Below are 13,924 nucleotides of genomic sequence, written 5' to 3'. Positions count from 1 at the left end.
TGTTTACTAACTATATCTAATTAGTAACATTCTAAACACGTTTACTAACCTTCTTGGAAAAGTACTGTGATGCTTCTACTTCTCAAAGTCTTTATTGTGTAAACTTTTCCCCCCTAAGCTTACATGCTTTTTATTAAAAGAAAATTAGTAGTATTAGACTATGGAAAGTGGTATTTACCAATAATAATTTTTACCTTTGTTTTTTCAGAAATTCCCCTTCACCTTCATTTTGAGACCTTATTCAAGAAGACTGACATAAAAGGAGAGCTTGCTGAAAATAAATTTGTAGGTGACTGTATCATATCACCACCACCTGGTATGTCCCATTCACAAACTGTGCATTTGTACATATTTTTACATTGTCTACATTTTTTTTGCATTCTAAGTAAATAAAATTTAACAAAAGAATAAATGCAAATCCTAATTTTTAATACTTTTCCATAAGTCACACATATACACAGAGAAGTATGTTTGATTGCCTACTCTTTGAGGCTCTTGGTCCCCGGACATGAGTCAGGGAAGGAGAGGATAGAATTTGAAAAAGAGTAGGAGGAAGGAAATGAATAACGATGAATGAATGAAAGTTATAAAGAATTGATACATAGAAAACAGTCTTCTTATATGGTAAAATTAAGGATCCCAATGCTTTTTATTAGTTCGGATATTCAGTGCAATGTAAGTTAGAGTTATGTAGTAGACTTGGTGATCTTAATATACTGCACAGCTCATCAAGAGCACTGAAGAGGGGAAAACAAACATAATTGAAATATGTAGTTCAACCACAGAGACATGTCAAAAACCACACAGTAGCATAGATTTTATCTTCCTTATATGAGGAAGAATATAATCATGAAATGATCAAGAAATCTGAGAACTATTCTAATATATATTTTTTTCTGAGTAAAAAATTTTGCACACTTATTTCATAACATAAATCACAATAAATTGTAGTTGGCTTTAATAATTTTAGATAAAAAATAAAAATGTATATAATAAAACCTCAAGGAAATTATATTAAACTGTTTATGACTGCTCTGAAAAGGAATGAAGACATTGTCTATGCTTAGAAGCAATGTGAAATCATATATCAGCATATTCTGACTGTCTGCAAAGCTGTATATTTAGTATCAAAAGAAAGCAAACAAATTATTTCCAGGTAAAACATATCTACCTACAAAACTCTAGAAGAAAATAAAAAGATGTTAAGTGGGTTTTATTATAAAATCCAGTCATTTTAGGGCTGCGGAGGAAGACTGTGGGTTGCTCAGTGTTCGAAGGCCCTGAATTATTCAGTTAAGACCACTGGAAGGCAAAGGGAGAAAACCACCAAAAAATCCTCACCAGCTTTTATAAATTGCAGTAGTAATTACACAGAATATGTGAAGGAACAAAGTCTTCATTCAATGGCAATGTCTCTAGAAGAAGGGTTTACATTAAGAAAACTTGAAATAATTTGTAGTTTTGCAGAGATAAGAAAGATGTTTCCATATGGAGGGAAATAAACTATTCTGGTTAGAAGACATTTCCTGACTTAAATGTCTGCCTCCTGTGTTTCACTGTATACAAAGAATTTTAATTAGAATTACAAAAGGGTTTTGTAGTTTTTCTTTTGATTTTTGGGACAGGGTTTCTCTTTTTGCACTGGCTGTCCTGGAATGAACTCAAGAGGTCTGCCTTCCTCTGCCTTCCCAGTACTACGATGGAAGGCATGTACGGCACTTGGCAAGAAAGTATTTGAAGTTACACTTATTAAGAACTGTTTCTCTACAATCCCAGCACTCAGGAGGCAGACAGAAGGATTGCTAGAATTAGGGAAGCCTGGTCTACAATATTTATTTACTCTAGGCCATAGTGGGACAGGGTGAGACAGGTCTGCTGTCCTCACTCACCTCTTGGTCATCTTGTCAGCCTCTTAAATTCTGGGGTTCTTGGTGTGTGCTACCAGGCCTGGCTGAAATATTCTCTTTAAACAAAATCATTCTGAAGTTTATATCAGAGAAAATGTTGAAAAACAACAAATATAATTTTTAAAAGACCAAAAGGTGTCATGTACCAGAATGCCTTATAGCTGTAATCATTAGAGTATGATGGCACTGAATGAAAGGAATTCAATTCACATAAACAAAAGGCCCAAGGCCCACAGACACAGACAGACAAAAAGTGCAGAAAGGAGGTTCAGTCTATACATATAAATGACAAGGGGCTGGAGATGGCTTAGCAGTTAAGAGCATGTGTTCTTGCAGAGGACCTGAGTTCAGTTCCCAACACCCACATGGTAGATTACAACCATTTGTAAGTCCAGTTCCAGAGGAACCTTATGCCCTCTCTGTCCTCCATATGTACCAGGCATGTAGACGGCATACATACATGCAGACAAAACAATCATACATATAAATCTTAAGACCAATGACAGGAAAAACGAATGCTTGACATGTAGTCTTATATGTCAACAGTATCCAAAGGCACTTGAAATTATATTAGGTCCTTTAAACAAAAGGCAGGTATTATTCTTGATTACAAATCACACAGTGTACAGCTAGAGAGCAGAATGAGTGGCCAAAGGCTGTGCACTGAGTAACAACAGCCTTTTATTTCTACTCTATATAATTCAATACTAACCAACTAAGATTAGTTCTCATCTAGCAAATTAAAGCAAATTTGAGGTGACTCCTAATATAGAATCAGAAAAACTAGATATAGCCGGTGATAATTATATAAAAATGAAAATATAACATTTACAGTTTGTGACTGTCAAACTATTGATAAGTTGAAATATTTTAAATTTTTATTACTACAATAAAAACAATACTCTTGAACATTTAAAATAGCACCAAGTATTGACACAGGCAAAACTCATGAGAGATCATTATTAAAGAGCCTCTGTGTTTTAAAGTTAATAAAAAAAATTCAAAATGCCTAGAGCAAGGAGCAATTCCCTATGCTTAAGGTGAGAGAAGTAGTATTATAAAATATAGATTATATTCAGGCACTTCTATATGACATACTTCTACTCATTGAGATTAATTCTGAGAATAAATTCTTTTTTAAAATCCAGAAAGATGGTATTGTGAAGACTGTAATAGTAGTTGCTTTTGATAGTAACAACTGATGTGCAGCAGCTACAGAATACCTAAATGGTCAGAGAAATGTTACATCACACTGAACAATAATGAAGAAGATATGAGAGAACAATACTTATACATGTCCTAGTGTAAATTATGATTTCATGTTTGACATGCATAATTATAAAATGTACATATTTTTGAGTGAAAGGGAATATGCACAAATGAACACACACATTCGAGAAGGCAATTTTGTTTCTAATGGTGGTGATGCAGTATAAAATGTTAGGCAATAATTGATATTGAACCTAGCAATAATGTAGTGATATGCCATATGTCACATTTAAACGTATGAGTTGGAATACCTGAGTTTCATGTTGCTATTCTACTAGGCAAACCACTGCAATATTCTTTTGTGTGTTATCTATCTCTTTTCCCCTATTCTTATTCCCTACCACTCTCAACTCAAATGAGCATTAGAAATTTTCCTATGCCTAAAAGAAAAGTAGAGTTCCATATAGGGAAGATCTTTGTGCTAAGATACTATTGAATGCTGAAAATCATAAAGCACCAGAAATTACACACACACACACACACACACACACACACGCACAGACACTGCAAAGACAAGAATAACTCTTACAGAATTAGAAACACATAACAATCTATAATACGTGCTAAGGCAGAAAGGTTAAGGGAGATGAGAAATAGAGAATTCCAGAAAGATAAAGATATTGATGGCCATTCTGGAATTTACACAAAGATGAAGGTTCCAGACCAGTGTTCTTAAAACTCAACATGCAAGTACATTACTTGAGGAATATTGTTAGAATGCAGACTAACAATATTTAATGCAGATTCAAGAAGTTTGGTATGGGACCCAAGACTGTATTTCAGGGTCCATATCTCAGGTGATTCAGATACTGGCACAATCATCTAGTAGGTTGTCATATACCTGTTGACATATGCTACTTAAGACTTTAAGTAACTGAAATAAACACATACTGTGGTGACATAAGACAATGTGGTGCTTCCAAGTCTCTACAAATAGCATAGTATTCCTCTGAGTAAATGTGTGAGATAAGCAGACAGGTCTTTGGCTTACTAAAGCACTTTTCCCTGTCCTATTACACAGTCACGTTGACTACAGACGAGGAAGTGGGCAAAGTCAAAGTGTGAAGTTAAGTAAATACATGATTAGTCCAACCAAGAGCAGATGGCAGCAAAGCCAATAGAAAGGTCTGTTTTTTATCCAACTGTTACAGGGTATGAGTAAGGGAGAAGACCTAAGGAATGTATCACATGATTAAAGCTCATTAGATTACATGAATAACTGGTGAATCGATTTATACATTACCCAGTAATATTTCCTGATTCTTGACAACTGAGTGGATATGTAAAGACCTTACTATCATGCAGAAGAGGCTCTGAGTACATGAGTAAAGGGCATATGGAAACTTTTTGTATTGTTTCAGGATTTTTGTGAATTAAGAGTATGTCAGAGTTGTCTAACTTTATGTGTTTACAGTGAATAGGTGCAAGGAGTAAGAGAAGTGTGACCTAAGTAAAACATAACCTATAAGAGAAGCATGACCTCGAGCAATCCAAAACCAAGTGCTCAGGCTCCTTCATGCAGCTTGTTTTGAGATCTCTTTATGTCTACACTAACTCCAACACTATAACCTATTTAGACTGAAAGCCTAGTTAGTATTTCCCTTCAATCATTATAGTCAATGATATTTAGATTCCAAACTGTTACCTTTATCCTTTCAAGTCATGTTAGGGGAGTAATGGAAGACCCTTCAGCTCCAACAAGAGAGACTGGCCCTGCTGTTTTCACCAAGCTGTTCCCAACCTTTATACAGGCTATTCTGTCAGCTTTCCCCTCACTATGACCTAAAAGGTAATGAAGATAATTAAAGGGCGAGTTAGATGGGACTCACTCAAAATACCCACCTGCCAGTAAAGGTATACCACTGACGTAAACTTCCTCTCCACTGTCATGCTGTCTAGGTACATGAAGATGATTCTTGACATTTTCTTCTGACATCTTTCTTTCCTTTTGTTGGATGGAATGAAATTTTAATGTCTTTAGAATTTTGATAGTTTTCCTGGTCATTATTTTCTTATTTCCAGTTTCACTAATCCTTATTCCTTTACTATTCTTTTAAATTCCTTTCTTGTAACTTTTAGGGTATATTTATCTGTCTGTACTACCATGACTTACAACAGATTTTTTTTTTTCTTTTTAAATCTGCTGTTTGGCATTCAAGTGAATTCTTTGAAATCTGAAGAATTAATGTAAGCAATTCAGGGAAAATTCAGAGTTGTTTCTTCAAATGTTCTTCTTTATTTACTCTGTTCTTTCATACTTCATTTTCTTTTCTTCATTCTGTTCTTTCAACTGGACAAGCTTTTCCAGCCCAAATTTTGATTCTCTAGCTATGGTTATTTCACTACATGGCTCAATTCATTAAGTTAAAATTTGAACGATTATATTTTACATTTCTGAGATTTCTCTGGAGAGGCTTCCAGGTCATGTTTCTTTCTCGTTTTTTAAGAGACCAATTATTAATCTATAGGTAGGGAACACACCAGAAACTATTTCTTAAGGTGGCTTGTTCAGGTCTAGTTCGTTATTTATGGTGTCAGGACTGAAGATTCAAGAGTTTGTATACTCACATTTGAAGTTGGTATTTATGGCCAGGACTGTTCTACTATTTACAGTTAGTGAGCAAAGCAGATCTGGATTCAACTCTGTTTTCAGGTTGAAGTTGGAAAAACAGAATATTTTAAGTGGGCCATAAGATGGGGACCTTACCTTAACTATCATTTCTCTGTGGAAAGCTAGATCTTGTTACCCGAGTGACAGAGGACCTCTGAAGCTGGCCTAGCTGAGTGAGCTCTGCCTTGCCTTTCACAATGCACCAGCTGTTCCCCATCAGCTTTGTGTGGCCACTTTTCTTTTCCTGTAGGTCTAAGAAAACACACTTTAGATCACATTTGCGTGGCAATCCTTTTCCCTTGCACTTCTGCTAAAGTCCACAGGACGGTTGGCAGATTCTTCATCAACTCTGATTCATATTCTGCTTTTGCTGACAAACATGTGCACCTATGCATAAGCCTATGTACAAAGGATCCGACTACTATGTGTAGGATGATCGACCATTTGTGACTGGATTCATGACAAATGTTAGCTGTGACTTCTCTTTTGCCCTTAGTGTACACTGACATTTGAGTCTTATACTTTTTCTATTCCATTCAACATTTGCAAACCTTTATCCTGTTTCCCAAAGGAGCCAATATACTCACTAGACCAATACTTGATTGAGCTAGAGGTTCAGACGCACAGCACTCATGATAACAAAGCTAACATTTATGGCACATTTTCCAGGAGAAACACCTATTTCAGTAATTAATATATTGAATCCTCATATTCTCAAGAGAGTTGCTATTATAAATATATTGAAGAAACTGAAGCAGAGATATTGATTTAAAATTATTTAAAATTCAGGTTTTTAAAGTTAATTAACAGTGGTACTCATCATAGTTGGATGAAATAAAGTTCTTGCTTTCAGAGTCCGTATCTCATGACCATGTTGAAGCTCACTGGGTACTGAAGTGTTCACAGATTTAAGGATAACTTCAGTATTTAAACTGGCATTCATCCAAGATTCACAGAACTGAATGAACCAATGCTCACTGATTTTGAAGACATTGAAAACATAAAACCTTCTTTTTATCCACTTACAAATAAGTAAACATAAAAATGGAAATTGGACATTTCATGAGAATACTTTTGGGGAATGCTACTATTTCATTTATTATTTCTTTAAGAGCCACCCCTCTTGCTAATTGAGTTTTTATTTCACTCCATGTAATTTTGCACAAATAAATTAAGAATTTCAACATTTTAAATAGAAACATTAGCATGTTTACTGTCTCTGTTAAAGGACAAAAACTTCACACAGCCTCTTTTTTTCCCCATTTGTTTTAGTACAAGGTACTTCTCTGAATCAATGGAGAAATGGATATTCACCTGTATGTAAGCCTCAAATAAGGTCACAATCATCTGCCCAACTATTACAGGGAAGGAAAAAAAGACATTTAAGTGAAACAGCATTAGGTAGGTTAAATTGAAGATGTGACCATTAGTTTAAATATTGAAAATAAAGAAAAAATATTCTTCAAAGAACCCTTGTCTTGTTGAATTTATAATCCAGACTAGTTACTACCTACCTAAAACACCTGTGTCCCCATGAGTATATTCATGGGCTTAATTTGGAATTTTTAAGCGCTGGGTATCTGTCCACTTTATGACAACTAATTATTTCTTACCTAGTTTTTGGTTACTTGCCTTCTGTGAATTGTCACCTGTACTGAATTGAGTCTTCAAGGTTAGAGTAAGCTCAGACTAAGATAGTATAAGGCTCTCTAATAGGAACTTATGAATATTACTAAATGTCTTAGATTTTGAGAAAGTGTTCAGGATTCAACCAACAAACTTCAGTTCTCCTTAGGAGTCTCTCCATTTACATTTACAAGATGAACAAGATCTAACACTTGAAAATCAGAGCTGTTCTAATAATATTAAGTTGATTTGTTGTAGGGACTTTGGAGATGACAGTTACTATAGTTATTAAAAACAGCAAAATATATTTTGAAGAGAAAGTAATCTGTGTACATTTGGTTCCTGCTCACTGTTCTATTGAGTATAATATCGTACTCATTAGTCAAGTCTTTCCCAGGTGAAATATTTCAGTAACACGAACAAACTTAATAAATTAGAAAATAATTGCATTCAAAATGTACCAATTTGTAATTTTATACAATGAATCAACATTTATCTTTGTATCCTAGAGTATCTAGTTTCACTTATCAAAATGGACCTATAATCAGTATGATCTGATCAAACACATGAGGCACAAAAGGAACAAGCTCTCAAATTCATCTAGAGATTTTGTTTGTCACTTAAGAGCAGACAAGCAAGGATCACATGGGGAAAATGATTATCTTTTAGTAACAGACTGTGAAATATAGATTAGCTAAATAAAAATGCATGATATAATCAAATTTAATAGATAGGGGATCACTAAAAGAAAATGAATAAAATAAGAGTAGGCAGCCCCCTAACAAGACATTGCCCTGATAAAGAATTCTTCTAGGACAAAAGAAAACTGGAAGGCAATTACTAATTTCTATATGTAGATTTTGATGTGAAGAAAATACCACAAAGAATATTTTTTACAACTGAAGAAATGTAAATATGGAGGTGGTCCTATTATATCTTGTATTATGAAGAAAATATTTTTTGACAATTCATAGTGGAGTAGTACAGATGAGAGCACTCAATGAGTGAACTACAACTATACTGAGAAGTAGGAACAAAAGCAGAACTTGACAGAAACATACATACCAATAAGAGCAATAGGAATAGAGAGAAATGAATTTCATTAATGAAAGTTATAAGATGCTATATCAAATAAATACTAAAACCCCAGAATCTTTTGAAGTTACTACTAAAATTGATTAAATAAAATTCATAAAAATAACTCAGATAATCAACCTGAGCAAATCTCACACAAAATAAGACAGTCAAAAATAAGGAAAAAAGACAAGAAGAAACTTAAGGTCAATCTTGACACTCTAATCCATAGGATGTCTAAACACAAGGATAAGGAAAAGACAGAAGAAAAGACTGCTCAAGGAACAATCATATAAAACACGTTAGGCAGAAAACATTGAGGCCCTAAAATATAGAAATATTTAGTAGAAGAATATAGCTAAGATGCTTGTTTTATTTTCTTTTGTTTTCTGATTATGTCTTTAAAAGTAAGCAAATAAAAACAAATAAGGTTCAATCACCTCTCCCTTATTTGGGAAAATAATTCTAATACACATGGTTATTTTTAACATGTGACATTCTGAAGGGTTCTTTCCACAGCAGGAGAAAGGACTAGATTTGAAGAATTTGCTTTCCAACGTTCAGAACCAGGATCTCACTGCAATTTTACTGCTGTCTCTAATCCCAATGTTACATCAAGAACCCAGAATTCATCCTCACAAGTAAGTTGCTTTTAAATTGTGTACAGTAAATTCTAAAGTAGCTTTATAGAATTCTAAAGAAAACAAGCTGGTAAAAAGCCTATAGGATTACTTTGCTAATCCATGCCAGACGTATTATCACCACAATAACTAAAGCGTTATTGTAAATTAGTACAATTCTGTGTTGCAGAATACTGCAAGAAGGAGGTTAAGAAGTGAGAGCTCTTACGATATAGATAACATTGTGATTCCCATGTCATTAGTAGCACCAGCCAAATTAGAGAAACTCCAGTATAAAGAAATACTTACTCCACGGTACGTATACTTACATGTTTCCTTTCTTCTTCCTTTAGTAAAGTTAAATTCAGAGTCAAGTTATAACTAAGAGCAAATAACCCCCCTTCCCTATTTGCACAAAAGGAAAATGGTTAAAGTAGACTTTATGTTAAACCAACTGATGTTAGCATTTAAAGCAGGTTTTATCTATGGTGTAGAGATAAAGTTGATTTCATTTATTGTGTATATTTACTAGCATGGACTTTAGCAGTGTAAAAACTACAACATACAGTCCTTACCTTTTATGATAGAGATATAATTGGTTGCAAAGAATTAAAAGAAAACAACTATATTTGCGTATGTTAAAACAGTAATGTTTATGAACAAAATTAATTTCTGATTTCTTTATAATTCAGTAATAAAAACAATCCATGAGGGTAAAAGTGGCTACACGGGCACAAGTATGGAAGGCCTAGCCAGGCATGGAGGTTTGGAATAGTATATACAAGAAAGCTGAGCTAGAGAAGATACGTATCCATTTACAATGAAGGCAGCCATGTTTTATAACAACAACAAAAGCAGTCTCTTACAGACATAAATATGGCACTAGGGAATAGAAAAAGTTGGAGATGAACACAGAGCCGGGTACCAGCTATAGACATTGCCATCGATCTATCTCCATTTATTTCTGTAGTCCATTTCCTACTTCACAGTTAGTCTGAGGAATAAGCCTGGTACTCTATTGGGTACTAGAGTTACATATATACAGAACTGGCATTTTCCACAGTGAGGACTATTGTTGTAGTGATAGTGTTCCAAAGCAATCTTTTCAACCTACACAGGAAAGTTCTGTGAGCTAGTTGTTAAGCAGCTAGTAACTAATTCCAAGGGGGCATGACACACACTTCCTTACCAAAGAAAACTGGAAAACACTATCAATCAGGTTACATTTCTCCTCCTTTTGGTAAAGCCAGTTTATGAGATTACCGCTGAGTTCATTCAAAGCCAGCACATAATTAGAAAATGCAGCTATACTCAAGGGACTAGTCACTGGAAGGTATAAGGATTAATCTTCTATTTCCTTTTTATAAAAATATTTTTTCTCTTTAAAATGACAAACTATTAAAATGCAACCATTTGAATTATGGAAGTCTCGAGGAAATGCAAGCCTAGTGCATTTAGCTGTGTATAGGAAATAAAATGGATGTATTTGGATGACAGCTGTTTGAAGTTCTTTTGTATTTTCAACAGCTGGAGGATGGTTGTTCTTCAGCCCCTTGATGAACATAACTTAAACAAAGAAGAGGTAAGCTGCCTCATGTGTAATGGGATAACTGCACCTTCTATATTATAAAGCTTTAATCATTTAACATTTAAACATTTAAAAAATGAATCATGATTTTTTAAAGAATTTTTTTAAAAAGGATAGTAATTTTTTTAAATAAAGTTTCTTTGTAAATTGACTACAGAAGTAATATAGCTTAGTGTATCTCCTAAACCAACCCATACGAGGGGCAATGTACAAATATAGTGCTAATGCCAAGAGTCAATGTACAATTATAGTGCTAATGCCAAGAGTCAAGGGTAGACCTAGCAATAATTAGATAGTAATGCTTCTGTAGTAAAATATATATAGCTAATGAGACAAAACGTCAAGAATGAATGTTGTCACAGCATTTCAGATCAGGCTGTGAACTGCATGAAAAGCTGCTTTTTCAGATTCTTAGATACTGAAATTATTGGTAAAGGATTCTGAACTTGTATAGATTACATTACATTAAGAATAATGGCAGGAATCAAAACCCACTGCATAAAACTCAAAACTTCAAAGAACTAATGAAAAAGAACAGTTAGAGGGAAAATACTATATAACAACTGATTCTATCTTTAGATGAAAATTAGAAGTAGATAGAAAGCACATATAGTTTCTATTAATTAACAGTGCTCCTATGCCCAATGGTCTTGTTTTTCAGCTACCATATAATCTTACTGTTCATGAACACTGCTTTTTGTTGAACTCTTGCTAAGTCAGAATGATCACTGCCAGGAAAAAGAAATTCCCAGTTAAAACCCCAGATAAATCAGTAACTGAATACTGACTTACCTTAATCAGTTTTACTTTTTTTTTTTTACATTAACATGTTCTCAGAACACTGTGTACTTCATAAAAGATAATCCATAATTACTCAATGGAATAAATAAAGTGTAACACTGCTTTCTTATAGATTGGGCAAGATAGCACATGCCTACAATCTCTGTGTTCCAGAGGTTATGGTAGGAAGAGTGCATATTCAAAGATAGCTTGAGCTGCACAGCAAGCTCCTGTCCCTAAACAACAACAGCCCAAGCAAAACGATTCTATACACTGTGGCAAATGGAGGGCACTGTGAACCATCTATGATCTAGGTACATATTAAACACAGGCCAAGAACAGGCTGCTTAAACAGCATCATGCTCACAGAGACTATTTGAACCTCTTCTGTTTCCAAATCTTACCAGATAGAAGATCTTTCTGATGAAGTCTTCTCCCTAAGACACAGAAAATACGAAGAGAGAGAGCAAGCTAGGTGGTCACTCTGGGAGCAAAGCAAATGGCACAGAAGAAATAACAGGCAAGTATTTTAAGTTTAAAACATGAAAACCATAATATTTGAAGAATGAACAGAAGCTAGCCACAAAGCTTGAGAAAGACCACTAAGAAGGAAAACAGAAGATACAGTGCCAGCTATTGTGTAAAGTGGCATCTGAATATGCAAATGTACACTAAAAATATCTGGGAAATTATATACGAGCTTCATGCTCCTAGCCACAGTATCATTATTTATATTACTTACCTAGCAAGTACAGGAACCTTTTCTCTAAGTATGCCATTGTATATAGGAATGATGGTACATGCCAGCAGTCAGGAGGCTGAGGCAGGCAGGGGCTTCCCAGTGTAAGGGCAGTATAGATGGCAGAGATTGCACAGTGGGGACGGACCAGATTGCACAGTGAGGACGGACCTCTTCTCCAAAGCCTCAAAGCCAGCTGTCTCCATGTCCTTTACATGGTGACCAGCACTAGCGTGGGAGCTTATGTAATTCATTTTAGCAAACACTCAAAAATAATACTATGCAAAGTCTTTGAGAAATTTTATTTTAGTATAAAAGGCAAAGAGTTCATGAAACTTTTAAAAATATAAATATTGGATATAGGTGTATGCCCAGAGTTCCACACTCAGGAGTCTGAGACAGGAGGACAATGAGTTAGAGCATTTGCTGTAGAACCAAATCCTGTTTTAAAAACCAGAAACCAGCCCATAGGTAGACTTTCAGGGAGAATATAACAGTAATTATCTATTGGGGAATACCTTTAGTGTTTTTGCAGTTACATTTCATTACTTTTAATATATTAAAATATATAAATATTTTTAAATATATTAATATATATTAAATTTATCCATAATTAAAAAAGCAAGTTCATGCAAAATGTAGTTGTCTCTTAACTTACATTTTTCGATTAGCTAAATAACATTAAAGTCCTGTAAATGTTTGTTGAAAACGTTCTCCTAATATGAGACTCCAGAATTGCTGTTCTTTTACCCATCCTAGAAACACAACTTCCCAGAAATACAGAGGAAGAATGTGACGAGGATTTCATATATGATATAAAAATAATTACAGGATAACTTGAGAGTTCAGAACTGTAAAGGTCAGGTGCATGGCCTTTGTCTTTTAAAAATGAAGTAACAAAGGTGAGAGTGCTTAGCGACAATGGAGCACTGCCCACACCTTGGACAAAAACTTTCCTAAAGTCAACACTGGGAAGTCACCAGATGACCTGGGTAGAAATGTTGAGAAAAAGGCTGTACTGACCTAGTGATGCCCTGCATTCATTTATTTCCCGGCTAGAGCCTACAGTAAAAATGTGGAAGGGCAAGACTTGGTTCTGAAGGAACACTCACGTGAACTTGGCAGTGTTCAGCAGGGTGCTGCAGAAAGTCCTTTTGAGCTCCCAGCAGAAAGCCACAGTCTGTGTACTCAGGACTCCCTTTCTTTAAATGATGGTCAAGAAGTCAAGGTAAGCCTGCGTTATATGACTGCATTTTCTTTTAATTGCCTTTTAACTTTATTTCACTTATGTTAGAAATTATTTATTGTAAAGTGCATCATTACAGACCAAATTCAGTGAGATGTTCAGTCTAGTATGTCCAGGAAACCCTCTAGTTCCATTATATTAACAATTTCTTTTTATTTTTTTTTTTTTATTTTTTGGAGACATAGCATATCAGTAACAACTTTCATCTATCTACGTACTTACCTGTTAGGGAATGGGGATTCCATCAAACTTGCTTTAAAGAGCAAATCTTTCCATTGGAGACTCACACACAGTGCACAGTAAGCACCGTTTTTGTTTTTCTGCTTCTAATGGGTTTGTTTCCACACAAATCCAGTCCTACTTTAGAAGAGTATATCCTAGCACTACACAAAGTTCGTGCATCTTTCCCCATTTGCAGGTATTGAAAAATAGCTAGATCAAAAATAGAGGGGAACTATAGAAAT

General features: G+C 34.7%; 1 protein-coding gene across 28 annotated transcripts in view; it reads left to right on the top strand.

Annotated features, from left to right (window-relative positions):
• The window catches only part of Kansl1l (KAT8 regulatory NSL complex subunit 1-like), a 105,913-nt gene that overhangs the window by 89,991 nt on the left and 1,998 nt on the right, over positions 1–13,924 (top strand). For 5 of the 28 annotated variants that reach the window (XR_015628790.1, NM_001431334.1, XM_087567082.1 and 2 more), the window contains 6 exons: positions 209–316; positions 9,007–9,128; positions 9,298–9,422; positions 10,635–10,689; positions 11,883–11,995; positions 13,274–13,442. Coding sequence is in view for 17 of the 28 variants with exons in the window: in NM_001431334.1 (NP_001418263.1) it covers positions 209–316; positions 9,007–9,128; positions 9,298–9,422; positions 10,635–10,689; positions 11,883–11,995; positions 13,274–13,442 (692 nt within the window). In the remaining 11 variants the exon portion in view is untranslated. Of the gene's footprint in view, positions 1–208; positions 317–7,059; positions 7,189–9,006; positions 9,129–9,279; positions 9,423–10,634; positions 10,690–11,882; positions 11,996–13,273; positions 13,443–13,639; positions 13,760–13,924 lie in introns of all 28 variants that reach the window. The other 23 variants (XR_015628791.1, NM_001431333.1, NM_001431332.1 and 20 more) reach the window with 9 other exon arrangements.

This window comes from Rattus norvegicus, chromosome 9 (assembly GCF_021556685.1).
Source record: "Rattus norvegicus strain SHRSP/BbbUtx chromosome 9, alternate assembly SHRSP_T2T, whole genome shotgun sequence".
NCBI classification, from domain to species: Eukaryota; Metazoa; Chordata; class Mammalia; order Rodentia; family Muridae; genus Rattus; species Rattus norvegicus.
This window is presented reverse-complemented; position numbering and strand designations above follow the sequence as displayed.